At 45.2% G+C, this 13,245-nt stretch overlaps 1 protein-coding gene across 3 annotated transcripts in view; it reads right to left on the bottom strand.

Annotated features, from left to right (window-relative positions):
* The window catches only part of SCAMP1 (secretory carrier membrane protein 1), a 132,167-nt gene extending 120,521 nt beyond the window's left edge, over window positions 1-11,646 (bottom strand). For all 3 annotated transcript variants that reach the window (XM_066273627.1, XM_066273628.1, XM_066273630.1), the window contains exon 1: window positions 11,456-11,646. In XM_066273627.1, coding sequence (XP_066129724.1) covers window positions 11,456-11,512 — 57 coding nt within the window. In that variant the 5' untranslated portion in view covers window positions 11,513-11,646. The remainder of the gene's footprint in view (window positions 1-11,455) is intronic.
* Window positions 11,647-13,245: the final 1,599 nt, after the last annotated feature.

The following is a 13,245-nucleotide window of genomic DNA, read 5'->3' as shown; positions in this document are numbered from 1 at the left end:
AAAATATCAACCTGAGAAAAAGAGAGTGGAAACTCATGAAGTTGACCTGAATGTAAAATACCATAGACCAGTGGTCGCAAACTCATTAGTCAACAGAGTCAAACACCAGCAGTACAATGATTGAATTTTCTTTGGAGAGCCAAATTTTTTAAACTTAAACTACATAGGTAGATACATTTCTTATTGAAGTAGGGCCCACACATGATATTCTGTGGAAGAGCCACACTCAAGGAGCCAAGAAGCCGCGTGTGGCTCGCGAGCTGCGGTTTGCCGACCACTGCCATAAACTTTAAACTACTATCACTATGTCCAGATTAATACTGAATGAAAAGTTGGCAAAGTTAAGACTATCACAGAAGAAATCCTCAAAATCCTTTCCTAGTGCTACCCAACCTCCAGTCTTCAATTTTAAATGAAGGGAGGAGTGACATCAGATTAATGTAAATGAAAACAAAATGGATAACATCTTCGAATTATGGGTCACTTTTTAATGACAAGGTTTTCAATTTTCAACTTCCACTGAACTCTTAGATTACATCCAACTAACTCTAACTTAAAGATAACAAAAATAAGAATGCTGAGTTGTAAGCCATTTTTAAGAGACAAAGTAGAATTAATTTAATTTAAATAGAGAATTAATTTTTGAGGCCAAAACAAACTGAACATCGTGCTCAATTTTAAATGAGTTCTTTAATTAGAGAGGAAGCATATGTAGTGACAAAGCGTTAGAATTCCGACAACCTGGATCTAGTCTAGCAGGGGTGACTCAGAGCAAATCACTTAATTATTTTAGGCCTTAATTCCTCAGATATGACTTGCCAAAAAGCTAATACTAGTGTTCTAGAAGATTCAAATGAAACATGAACTTCACCAAATTAATAAGGTAAGAATAATATAGTAATATACTATATAATTAAAGTTTCTTAAATTACTATTAATACTACTTGTTACTATCAAAGCCATCATGCATTGAGCACTTATTACATGCTAAATGCATGTTCATCTAGTCCTATTAATTCTGTGGAGAAGGTACAAATACCACCATCCTGTTTTACAGAATAGTAAACTTAAATATAGAGAAGCTAAGTAACTTTCCAAGGTCTCACAGCTAGTTAATGACAAAGCCAAGATCAACTGTATCAAATACAAAACAAATCTAGTGTGCAAAATGCAGCCAAATACAGTGCCATCCGCAATGGACTCAGAATGGAGATCTAAGTCCTAATGCCAATTCTGCACTAGCTACACCTGGATATACAATGATGAGCAAGTTGCAAGTTAGTAATGGAAGTCAAATAAGGTTGTTGTTTTGTTGTTTTTTTCTGCATTTTTCTGCATTTTTCTGAAGCTGGAAACGGGGAGAGACAGTCAGACAGACTCCCACATGCACCCGACCGGGATCCACCCGGCACGCCCACCAGGGGCGATGCTCTGCCCACCAGGGGGCGATGCTCTGCCCCTCGGGGGAGTCGCTCTGCCGTGACCAGAGCCACTCCAGCGCCCAGGCCATCTTTGCTCCAATGGAGCCTTGGCTGCGGGAGGGGAAAAGAGAGACAGAGAGGAAGGAGGGGTGGTGTGGGGGGGTGGAGAAGCAAATGGGCGCTTCTCCTATGTGCCCTGGCCAGGAATCGAACCCGGGTCCCCCGCACGCCAGGCCGACGCTCTACCACTGAGCCAACCAGCCAGGGCCAAATAGGGTTTTTTTGTGTGTTTGTCTTTCAGTGAGAGGAGGGGAGATAGGCAGACTCCCACATACACCCTGAATGAGATCCAGCTGGCAACCCATCTTGGGCTGATGCTCTGGAGGACCGAGCTATTTTTAATGCCTGAGGCTGATGCACTCCAATGGAGCTATCCTCAGCGCCCTGGGCCACGCTCAAATCAATCCGAGCCAATGGCTGTAGGAGGGGAAGAGGGAGAAAAGGGGTGTGAGAAGCTGATGGTCGCTTCTCCTATTGCCCTGACCAGGAATCAAACCCAGGACATCCATACGCCAGGCCGACACTCTAGCCACTGAGCCACTGGCCAGGGCCTGGAAGTCAAATAGTTTTTAAACAAGAAATTAGGATGGTTGCCAAATGTAAATTATCATATCTCTGGGCCTTTTTCCATCCATAGAACAAGATCTGACTAAGTACATTTTAAGGTTTTCTGCTCCCAATCTTGAAATTTTTATTCTATTTTAAAAATTACATTAAATATTATTTCCAAATGAATTTTCTAACACAGTCAATTAGCATATTAAAATACTAAAGCAAGCCCTGGCCGGTTGGCTCAGTGGTAGAGCGTTGGCCTGGCGTGCGGAAGTCCCGGGTTAGATTCCCGGCCAGGGCACACAGGAGAAGCGCCCATCTGCTTCTCCACCCCTCCCCGTCTCCTTCCTCTCTGTCTCTCTCTTCCCCTCCCGCAGCCGAGGCTCCATTGGAGCAAAGATGGCCCGGGCGCTGGGGATGGCTCCTTGGCCTCTGCCCCAGGCGCTAGAGTGGCTCTGGTTGCAATAGAACATTGCCCCCTGGTGGGCATGCCAGGTGGATCCCAGTCAGGCGCATGCGGGAGTCTGTCTGACTGTCTCTCCCAGTTTCTAGCTTCAGAAAAATACAAAAGAAAAAAAAATACGAAAGCTGACTGACCAGGCGGTGGCTCAGTGAACAGAGTGTTGGACTGGGATGCTGGAGGACCCAGGTTCGAGACCCCGAGGTCGCCAGCTTGAGCATGGGCTCATCTGGTTTGAGCAAAGCTCACCAGCTTGGACCCAAGGTCGCTGGTTCGAGCAAGGAGTTACTCCGTCTGCTGAAGGCCCACGGTCAAAGCACAAAAGAGAAAGCAGTCAATGAACAACTAAGGTGTCGCAACGAAAAACTGATGATTGATGCTTCTCATGTCTCTCCGTTCCTGTCTGTCTGTCCCTATCTATCCCTCTCTCTGACTCTCTCTCCATCTCTGTAAAAAAAATAAAATAAAATACTAAAGCATATTAGGAGGCATGAAGGTTTTCAGACCACTCATTGTTCCCTCCTTTGAATAAGCTGCACTCATTTTGGTACTTAATCATACTTTCTTTTTTCTTTCTTTTTTTAATGAAGAACATCTGGCAAACCTGGGCTTTATAAGACTTTTAATTTTTTTATTTTACTTTTTTATGTATTAATTTTAGAGGGAGAGGAGGAAAGAGAAGACAGAGAGAGAGACAGATTTGCTGTTACACCTATTTAGGGATTCACCAGTTGACTCCTATATGTGCCCTGACTGGGGAACAAACCCACAACCCTAGTGTATCGGGATGATACTCCAACTAACTGAGCTAGCTACCCAATCAGGGCCACTCATACATTTTACACTGTCATAGAAGAGCCTGTATCACCAATCTTTCTGCTGATTACTGAACTCATTCCTTTTATTTCACTTCCTAAATGTGTGTCTCCGGCCCTGGCCGGTTGGCTCAGCGGTAGAGCGTTGGCCTGGCATGCAGGAGTCCCAGGTTCGATTCCCAGCCAGGGTACACAGGAGAAGCGCACCCATCTGCTTCTCCACCACTCCCTCTCTCCTTCCTCTCTGTCTCTCTCTTCCCCTCCCGCAGCCAAGGCTCCACTGGAGCAAAGATGGCCCAGGCGCTGGGGATGGCTCTGTGGCCTCTGCCTCAGGCGCTAGAATGGCTCTGGATGCAACAGAGCGACGCCCCAGAGGGGCAGAGCATCGCCCCCTGGTGGGCATGTCGGGTGGATCCCGGTCAGGCGCATGCAGGAGTTTGTCTGACTGCCTCCCCATTTCCAGCTTCGGAAAAATGGAGAGAAAAAAAATGTGTGTCTCCGTGTTAGACTAATACCCTTATAAATAGATACTTCTTCAGTATCTGTTGAATAAAAAAATGAGCAACTGAAAAGAACAAGGAATATACAGCAATTAGTTTGTAAATATATACACTGACTCTACAGAAAATATTTTCCTTTCTAGCTTTAAAACCACATTGTAACAACTCAAGATTGGATTATCAGAAACAGTCATATAATTAATCAAGTATTTTCTTCCAGATTACTACACATTTCCAGTCTGATGCACAATGAAAACTATTCAAATGGCATGACTCATTAACTGAGCCTATCACAACCACCAGAATAAAACAGGCACTCAAAAAATGAATTAAATCCACTAAATAACTTAACAGCTAATGAAATAATGAAATCAAGTAAACCACCACAGTCACATTATCTGAAGATATCACCCTAAAAATTATTTTCATGACATACAGTAACTTAATTAAAGATGCTCACAAAAGTGTTCCTAACATAAAAGTGAAGGGGAAAAAAATGTTTAAAAAACTTAAAAGTGCCTGCCTGACCAGGCAGTGGTGCAGTGGATAGAGCATCGGACCGGGATGCGGAGGACCCAGGTTCAAGACCCCGAGGTCACCAGCTTGAGCACAGGCTCATCTGATTTGAGCAAAAAGCTCACCAGCTTGGACCCAAGGTTGCTGGCTCGAGCAAGGGGTCAGTCGGTCTGCTGTAGCCCCACGGTCAGGGCACATATGAAAAAGCAATCAATGAACAACTAAGGTGTCGCAAGGAAAAACTAATGATTGATGCTTCTCATCTCTCTCCATTCCTGTCTGTCTATCCCTATCTATCCCTCTCTCTGACTCTCTGTCTCAAAAAAAAAAAAAAAAAAAACCTTAAAAGTACCTGACCAGGTGGTGGAAGAGTGCATAGAACTTCGACTTGGGACGCTGAGGACCCAGATTCGAAACTCAGGACACTGGCTTGAGCAAGGGGTCACTGGCTGGGATGGAGCACGTGCATGCACACACTCATGCACAAGTGCACACATATCATGTCACGTATCAGAAGCAATCAGTGAACTAAAGTTCCGCAACTACGAGTTGATGCTTCTTATCTCTCTCCCTTCCTCTGTCTGTATGTTGTGTGTGTATGTTTCTCTCTCTAGCTTAAAAGAAAAAAAAAAAAAAAGAACTGAAAAAGCAATGAAAATCAAGTAGTTTTTAATCACGAAAAAATCAGGTAGTTGCCAAATATGAACTAGCATATTTTTAAAATATGAACTATCTTATTTTTAAAATATGAACATTATTTTATAATATAGCAGATAAAAACATTTGAAAAGAATGATCAAAAAGTAAAAACAAAAATGACTCTAGAAACTTTTTATATTTAAGTATAGAGGACAAGAAATGCTATTCCAAAAATCACATTTACATAGAAGGGAGGCAAAAGTAGAAATAAAATATGCTATACATGTAAAGCTTTACTTTGGGGAGAAGAAGAGCAGCTAGCCACAAATAGAAAGATAAAAGGTTAGATACCCTGTGATTTGACTGTCACCAAAAGTCTTCTTTAAGTCTATATTATCCATTCCTTGAAATATTTTATGAACTTGAACAAAATTTTTCTCTTAGTGTATCCACTTATAAAAAACAAAAAGCAGCCCTGGCCAGTTGCTCAGTGGGTAGAGCATTGGCCTGGCGTGCAACGTCCCGGTTCAATCCCCAGTCAGGGCACACATGAGAAGCAACTATCTGCTCCTCTCTCTTCCCCTCCTGCAGCCAATGGCTCGACTGGTTTGAATGTCTGTCAGCCATAGCTCAGTTGGGTACCAGCCCTAGATGGGGGTTGCCAGGTGGCTCTTGGTTGGGGCGCATGACAGAGTCTATCTCCCCTCCTCTCACTTAAAAAAAAAAAAAGAACGAAAAGCTTTTTAATTCTACACCATAATAAATGAATATTTAAAATTATTTTGGGGTTTAAAATTACTACAACAACCTTATATATGGCAGAAAAAGAAACTGTCGTAGCAACACTGGATGTCACAAAAGAGCAGTCTGGGCTAAGAAGAAGACAATGTCATGCACTAACAAGCAAACTAGCTATATAAAATGAGCTATAAAATAGAATGACCAAATAGAAAAGAGTCACACTGTCAGAAGCTGGAAAAAAAACATCAATGAATTATCTTAATTAGGAAAAGCTAACAGGTTCTTACTGTTACACTTTTAAAACATCTTTAGGCCCTGGCCGGTTGGCTCAGTGGTATAGCGTCGGCCTGGCGTGCAAGAGTCCCGGGTTCGATTTCCGGCCAGGGCACACAGAGAAAGCGCCCATCTGCTTCTCCACCCATCCCCCTCTCCTTCCTCTCTGTCTCTCTCTTCTCCTCCCGCAGCCGAGGCTCCATTGGAGCAAAGATGGCCCGGGCGCTGGGGATGGCTCCTTGGCCTCTGCCCCAGGCGCTAGAGTGGCTCTGGTTGCAATAGAACATTGCCCCCTGGTGGGCATGCCAGGTGGATCCCAGTCAGGCGCATGCGGGAGTCTGTCTGACTGTCTCTCCCAGTTTCTAGCTTCAGAAAAATACAAAAGAAAAAAAAATACGAAAGCTGACTGACCAGGCGGTGGCTCAGTGAACAGAGTGTTGGACTGGGATGCTGGAGGACCCAGGTTCGAGACCCCGAGGTCGCCAGCTTGAGCATGGGCTCATCTGGTTTGAGCAAAGCTCACCAGCTTGGACCCAAGGTCGCTGGTTCGAGCAAGGAGTTACTCCGTCTGCTGAAGGCCCACGGTCAAAGCACAAAAGAGAAAGCAGTCAATGAACAACTAAGGTGTCGCAACGAAAAACTGATGATTGATGCTTCTCATGTCTCTCCGTTCCTGTCTGTCTGTCCCTATCTATCCCTCTCTCTGACTCTCTCTCCATCTCTGTAAAAAAAATAAAATAAAATACTAAAGCATATTAGGAGGCATGAAGGTTTTCAGACCACTCATTGTTCCCTCCTTTGAATAAGCTGCACTCATTTTGGTACTTAATCATACTTTCTTTTTTCTTTCTTTTTTTAATGAAGAACATCTGGCAAACCTGGGCTTTATAAGACTTTTAATTTTTTTATTTTACTTTTTTATGTATTAATTTTAGAGGGAGAGGAGGAAAGAGAAGACAGAGAGAGAGACAGATTTGCTGTTACACCTATTTAGGGATTCACCAGTTGACTCCTATATGTGCCCTGACTGGGGAACAAACCCACAACCCTAGTGTATCGGGATGATACTCCAACTAACTGAGCTAGCTACCCAATCAGGGCCACTCATACATTTTACACTGTCATAGAAGAGCCTGTATCACCAATCTTTCTGCTGATTACTGAACTCATTCCTTTTATTTCACTTCCTAAATGTGTGTCTCCGGCCCTGGCCGGTTGGCTCAGCGGTAGAGCGTTGGCCTGGCATGCAGGAGTCCCAGGTTCGATTCCCAGCCAGGGTACACAGGAGAAGCGCACCCATCTGCTTCTCCACCACTCCCTCTCTCCTTCCTCTCTGTCTCTCTCTTCCCCTCCCGCAGCCAAGGCTCCACTGGAGCAAAGATGGCCCAGGCGCTGGGGATGGCTCTGTGGCCTCTGCCTCAGGCGCTAGAATGGCTCTGGATGCAACAGAGCGACGCCCCAGAGGGGCAGAGCATCGCCCCCTGGTGGGCATGTCGGGTGGATCCCGGTCAGGCGCATGCAGGAGTTTGTCTGACTGCCTCCCCATTTCCAGCTTCGGAAAAATGGAGAGAAAAAAAATGTGTGTCTCCGTGTTAGACTAATACCCTTATAAATAGATACTTCTTCAGTATCTGTTGAATAAAAAAATGAGCAACTGAAAAGAACAAGGAATATACAGCAATTAGTTTGTAAATATATACACTGACTCTACAGAAAATATTTTCCTTTCTAGCTTTAAAACCACATTGTAACAACTCAAGATTGGATTATCAGAAACAGTCATATAATTAATCAAGTATTTTCTTCCAGATTACTACACATTTCCAGTCTGATGCACAATGAAAACTATTCAAATGGCATGACTCATTAACTGAGCCTATCACAACCACCAGAATAAAACAGGCACTCAAAAAATGAATTAAATCCACTAAATAACTTAACAGCTAATGAAATAATGAAATCAAGTAAACCACCACAGTCACATTATCTGAAGATATCACCCTAAAAATTATTTTCATGACATACAGTAACTTAATTAAAGATGCTCACAAAAGTGTTCCTAACATAAAAGTGAAGGGGAAAAAAATGTTTAAAAAACTTAAAAGTGCCTGCCTGACCAGGCAGTGGTGCAGTGGATAGAGCATCGGACCGGGATGCGGAGGACCCAGGTTCAAGACCCCGAGGTCACCAGCTTGAGCACAGGCTCATCTGATTTGAGCAAAAAGCTCACCAGCTTGGACCCAAGGTTGCTGGCTCGAGCAAGGGGTCAGTCGGTCTGCTGTAGCCCCACGGTCAGGGCACATATGAAAAAGCAATCAATGAACAACTAAGGTGTCGCAAGGAAAAACTAATGATTGATGCTTCTCATCTCTCTCCATTCCTGTCTGTCTATCCCTATCTATCCCTCTCTCTGACTCTCTGTCTCAAAAAAAAAAAAAAAAAAAAACCTTAAAAGTACCTGACCAGGTGGTGGAAGAGTGCATAGAACTTCGACTTGGGACGCTGAGGACCCAGATTCGAAACTCAGGACACTGGCTTGAGCAAGGGGTCACTGGCTGGGATGGAGCACGTGCATGCACACACTCATGCACAAGTGCACACATATCATGTCACGTATCAGAAGCAATCAGTGAACTAAAGTTCCGCAACTACGAGTTGATGCTTCTTATCTCTCTCCCTTCCTCTGTCTGTATGTTGTGTGTGTATGTTTCTCTCTCTAGCTTAAAAGAAAAAAAAAAAAAAAGAACTGAAAAAGCAATGAAAATCAAGTAGTTTTTAATCACGAAAAAATCAGGTAGTTGCCAAATATGAACTAGCATATTTTTAAAATATGAACTATCTTATTTTTAAAATATGAACATTATTTTATAATATAGCAGATAAAAACATTTGAAAAGAATGATCAAAAAGTAAAAACAAAAATGACTCTAGAAACTTTTTATATTTAAGTATAGAGGACAAGAAATGCTATTCCAAAAATCACATTTACATAGAAGGGAGGCAAAAGTAGAAATAAAATATGCTATACATGTAAAGCTTTACTTTGGGGAGAAGAAGAGCAGCTAGCCACAAATAGAAAGATAAAAGGTTAGATACCCTGTGATTTGACTGTCACCAAAAGTCTTCTTTAAGTCTATATTATCCATTCCTTGAAATATTTTATGAACTTGAACAAAATTTTTCTCTTAGTGTATCCACTTATAAAAAACAAAAAGCAGCCCTGGCCAGTTGCTCAGTGGGTAGAGCATTGGCCTGGCGTGCAACGTCCCGGTTCAATCCCCAGTCAGGGCACACATGAGAAGCAACTATCTGCTCCTCTCTCTTCCCCTCCTGCAGCCAATGGCTCGACTGGTTTGAATGTCTGTCAGCCATAGCTCAGTTGGGTACCAGCCCTAGATGGGGTTGCCAGGTGGCTCTTGGTTGGGGCGCATGACAGAGTCTATCTCCCCTCCTCTCACTTAAAAAAAAAAAAAGAACGAAAAGCTTTTTAATTCTACACCATAATAAATGAATATTTAAAATTATTTTGGGGTTTAAAATTACTACAACAACCTTATATATGGCAGAAAAAGAAACTGTCGTAGCAACACTGGATGTCACAAAAGAGCAGTCTGGGCTAAGAAGAAGACAATGTCATGCACTAACAAGCAAACTAGCTATATAAAATGAGCTATAAAATAGAATGACCAAATAGAAAAGAGTCACACTGTCAGAAGCTGGAAAAAAAACATCAATGAATTATCTTAATTAGGAAAAGCTAACAGGTTCTTACTGTTACACTTTTAAAACATCTTTAGGCCCTGGCCGGTTGGCTCAGTGGTATAGCGTCGGCCTGGCGTGCAAGAGTCCCGGGTTCGATTTCCGGCCAGGGCACACAGAGAAAGCGCCCATCTGCTTCTCCACCCATCCCCCTCTCCTTCCTCTCTGTCTCTCTCTTCTCCTCCCGCAGCCGAGGCTCCATTGCAGCAAAGATGGTCCGGGCGCTGGGGATGGCTCCTTGGCCTCTGCCCCAGGCTTGACGCCCCAGATGGGCAGAGCATCGCCCCCTGTGGGCATGCCGGGTGGATCCCAGTCGAAAGCACGCAGGAGTCTATCTGACTGCCTCCCCATTTCCAACTTCAAGGGGAAAAAAAAAAAATCTTTAAATAACACCCATTTGGCAAGTTACAAAATATCTCTAAAATGTCTATAATCCAATTTTCCAAAACACAGAATGATGGAACACTAAATACTATACTGTACTAAACTTCGGGGGAGGGGGGTCTCCTTAAAGTCCACCCATATCATCAGTAAAAACCTGTAAGGTCCAGGCCAGGTGTACAAAATTTTCTTAAGTGACACTAGAGGCAAAGGAATAGTGACTGGGTAATATAATCCATCTAATAATCAGGTTAATAATCAGAATAGGGATACTTTTCCTCTTCCAGGATTCTCAATAAGATAAAACCAGGAATAAGAAGATGTAAACTCAACAAGCAAGAAGTGACACTTATGTGACCACAAATTAAAGTTACCATTTCATTTTGTGACTTCGAATTAAGGTTTCTACTGCATATATCCAAGGAAAATTAAACAACTTCAACCAACATTTGGAAACTTTCACGTGCTAAGCAGCTGCGCTTATTAAAAAACCTAGGGCACTTTTAAATTTATTTAAACAGTGCATTAATTTAGGCGCAGATAATGAATTTCCGATGCCCGTTTCTGAGCCTTCCGAAGCTGTGTTTGATAAGGTAGATTCCAAAAAGGAAAAAAGTTCTAGTGGGAAATGGTATCCTCATACAGCCCAGAGAGCCAGTGACGCACAAGGAGCTTGGAAAATATCCCGTCGTTTAAATTCTTCAGAGCAAAAGGTGATCGTCCACGTGCACTATTCTTTTCCAGGTGTGTTTATTTTTAACTTTGATATCAGACCTTCAACCTGAGCCTAAATGTAGGGACAGGGAGGCGGGGGCGCTGGTGGTATCTGGGCACAAAACAAGTTTGAAAAATAAAAACACAACCTTTTTTTTTAATTATTGTAGCGTACTCAGTGCCCTCACCTCCTCCACACCTCTGCCATCAGTCCACATAGCTCTTCGCCGCCGCCAGGAGTCTCCATGACAACCCCCCCCCCCCGGGGCGAGCCCCCACCGGGCGAGCGCCCCCACCCACGCCGTCTCCCCGTCCCGGCCCGGCGAGCAGCACTTGCCTGGCAGGTGACAACCCCACCCGCCCGGGGCTCCCACTCGGCCGCTCCCGGAGGCGGGCCGGAAACCCTGCCGGCGCGCGGGGCCGCTGCTCGGTCGGGGACGTGGAGCCGCGTTACTGTCGGACCCCGGAACGAGTGGCGCAGGGCGCGCGAACCCACAAAGGGAGCGGCGGCCCCGAGCCCCGGTCCAGGCGCCGAGAGGCGCAGGGGCGGCGCAGCTCCGCGCTGGAACTCGTGTTTCCACCCACGGCGCCGCGGCGGCAGGAGGTGCCGGGGACCGCGCTCACCTTGAAGGGGTTGTTGAGATCCGGGTCGGCAAACGGGTTACTATCGAAATCCGACATTTCGCCGCGCTCGGCGTCACCCACCAGACCAGGCGCAGAGAAGACGACGAGGCGAGGCCGCCGCCCCCCGCGCGCTCACGTCGCCGCCGCCGCCAAGCAGATCCGGGTACAACGCGCCGGGCCCGGGGCTGGCCGCGCACTGAGCATGCCCGGTGCGCGGGCTCCAGGCCGGCGGGGCCGCTCCGCTCGCTGTCCCGTTCCTGCAGGCCGGCATCGCGCGCTCCGGGCTTTGGCTCCGACTGAACAGGAGGTAAGGGCGGAGGGAGCAGGGCCTGATCCGTCCTATGGTCTTACGGCCAGACTGAGATCCCGCCTCCTAGCCTGACCAGCAACACGTTTAGGTGGACTCGAATGCTCTGTAGTACATTTAAAATCGGCTCCTGTGGCTGACTGTGATTTGGAGAAAGAGATGGTATTTTGTGGGCAAAAAAAAAAAAAAATGCCCACTGAGACCACTGCCCGGGGACGAGAAGGCAGCTCGGGACGCAGGGGACACACCTGGGAGGGAGTGGCTATTTAACCGCGTTCCCGGCGCACAGGCGTGGGGAGCCGGGGCCCCCGCGGCGGTCTTTAGAGGGGGCGCCCTCTGGGGCCGGCCCCAGCTGATGAACTCTGCACCCCTTTGACCCCACCTTCCGGTCCCTCCGACTCCAGGTTGCTGCCAAATCACGGGTACAACCTCAGAGCTCTTGGTCCGGATTGGCTCCGCAGGGGTTTGGGAAACAAGGTTTAGTACCCGAGTCCAGCCCCTGTTCTATCCTCTGAAATCTGCAAAATGGCTACTTCTCCGGAAATGATGGGGGGGGGGGGGGGCCCTCAAGTCGAGAGATGTTAATACTAATAGACAACAAAAATGCCGTTTTTAATTTCAAGCATTTGGGCACAAAATATACACCTGATTTTTTTTCCTGTTCACTCCCCAACACCGAGAACGTGAATGCTGGAAAACGGATATGTGTAAGGAATTTATTTGAATCATTCGTTACATCACCCCTGAATTGAGGCATCTCTTTCCCTCATTTTAATCTTCCTTCTGCACTAACAGAAAGGTACTTAGCAGAGGAAGCTACAAAGAACCAGAATAATCTTTACTTGGTAGGTGCCTAAGAATTGGAAGTTGCCTTGGCCTTTTGGAGGCTTGCGCTATGCAAAGTCAGCCGGGAAATATTTTTTCCCTGCTGTGAAAACATGGACAAAAATCAAATTTAGCCTGACCTGTGGTGGCGCAGTGGATAAAGCATTGACCTGGAAATGCTGAGGTCGCCGGTTCAAGACCCTGGGCTTGCCTGGTCAAGGCACATGTGGGAGTTGATGCTTCCAGCTCCTCCCCTCTTCTCTCTCTCTCTCTCTCTGTCTCTCCCTCTCCTCTCTAAAATGAATAAATAAAAAATAAAAAAAGTATTAAAAAAAAAAGAAAATAATTTTTAAAAAAATCAAATTTAGCTGTAATCTGTTTTTGGCGGGATCGGGGTTAGCATATGTGACAAGCTGCTTCTAGGTAGCCAAGTAGGAATGTCAACTAGTAAGTGACGACAGACAAGGATTATCATGCCAGAACTGCAAAAGTTTAGATTTAAAAAGAGCAGATAATCTGTTGTGCTCACCATCCTATTGTCAGCATCAGCCTCATGTCTGGTTGATTCTTTAGTGTTCAAAACCCAATTATGTGTTCAAATCCCAGTTCTGATACTACTTGTGCTACTGACTTCACTTCTGTGGGTCTGTTAAGGGTT

The sequence above is a fragment of the Saccopteryx bilineata genome, chromosome 4 (genome assembly GCF_036850765.1).
Source record: "Saccopteryx bilineata isolate mSacBil1 chromosome 4, mSacBil1_pri_phased_curated, whole genome shotgun sequence".
NCBI classification, from domain to species: domain Eukaryota; kingdom Metazoa; phylum Chordata; class Mammalia; order Chiroptera; family Emballonuridae; genus Saccopteryx; species Saccopteryx bilineata.
This window is presented reverse-complemented; position numbering and strand designations above follow the sequence as displayed.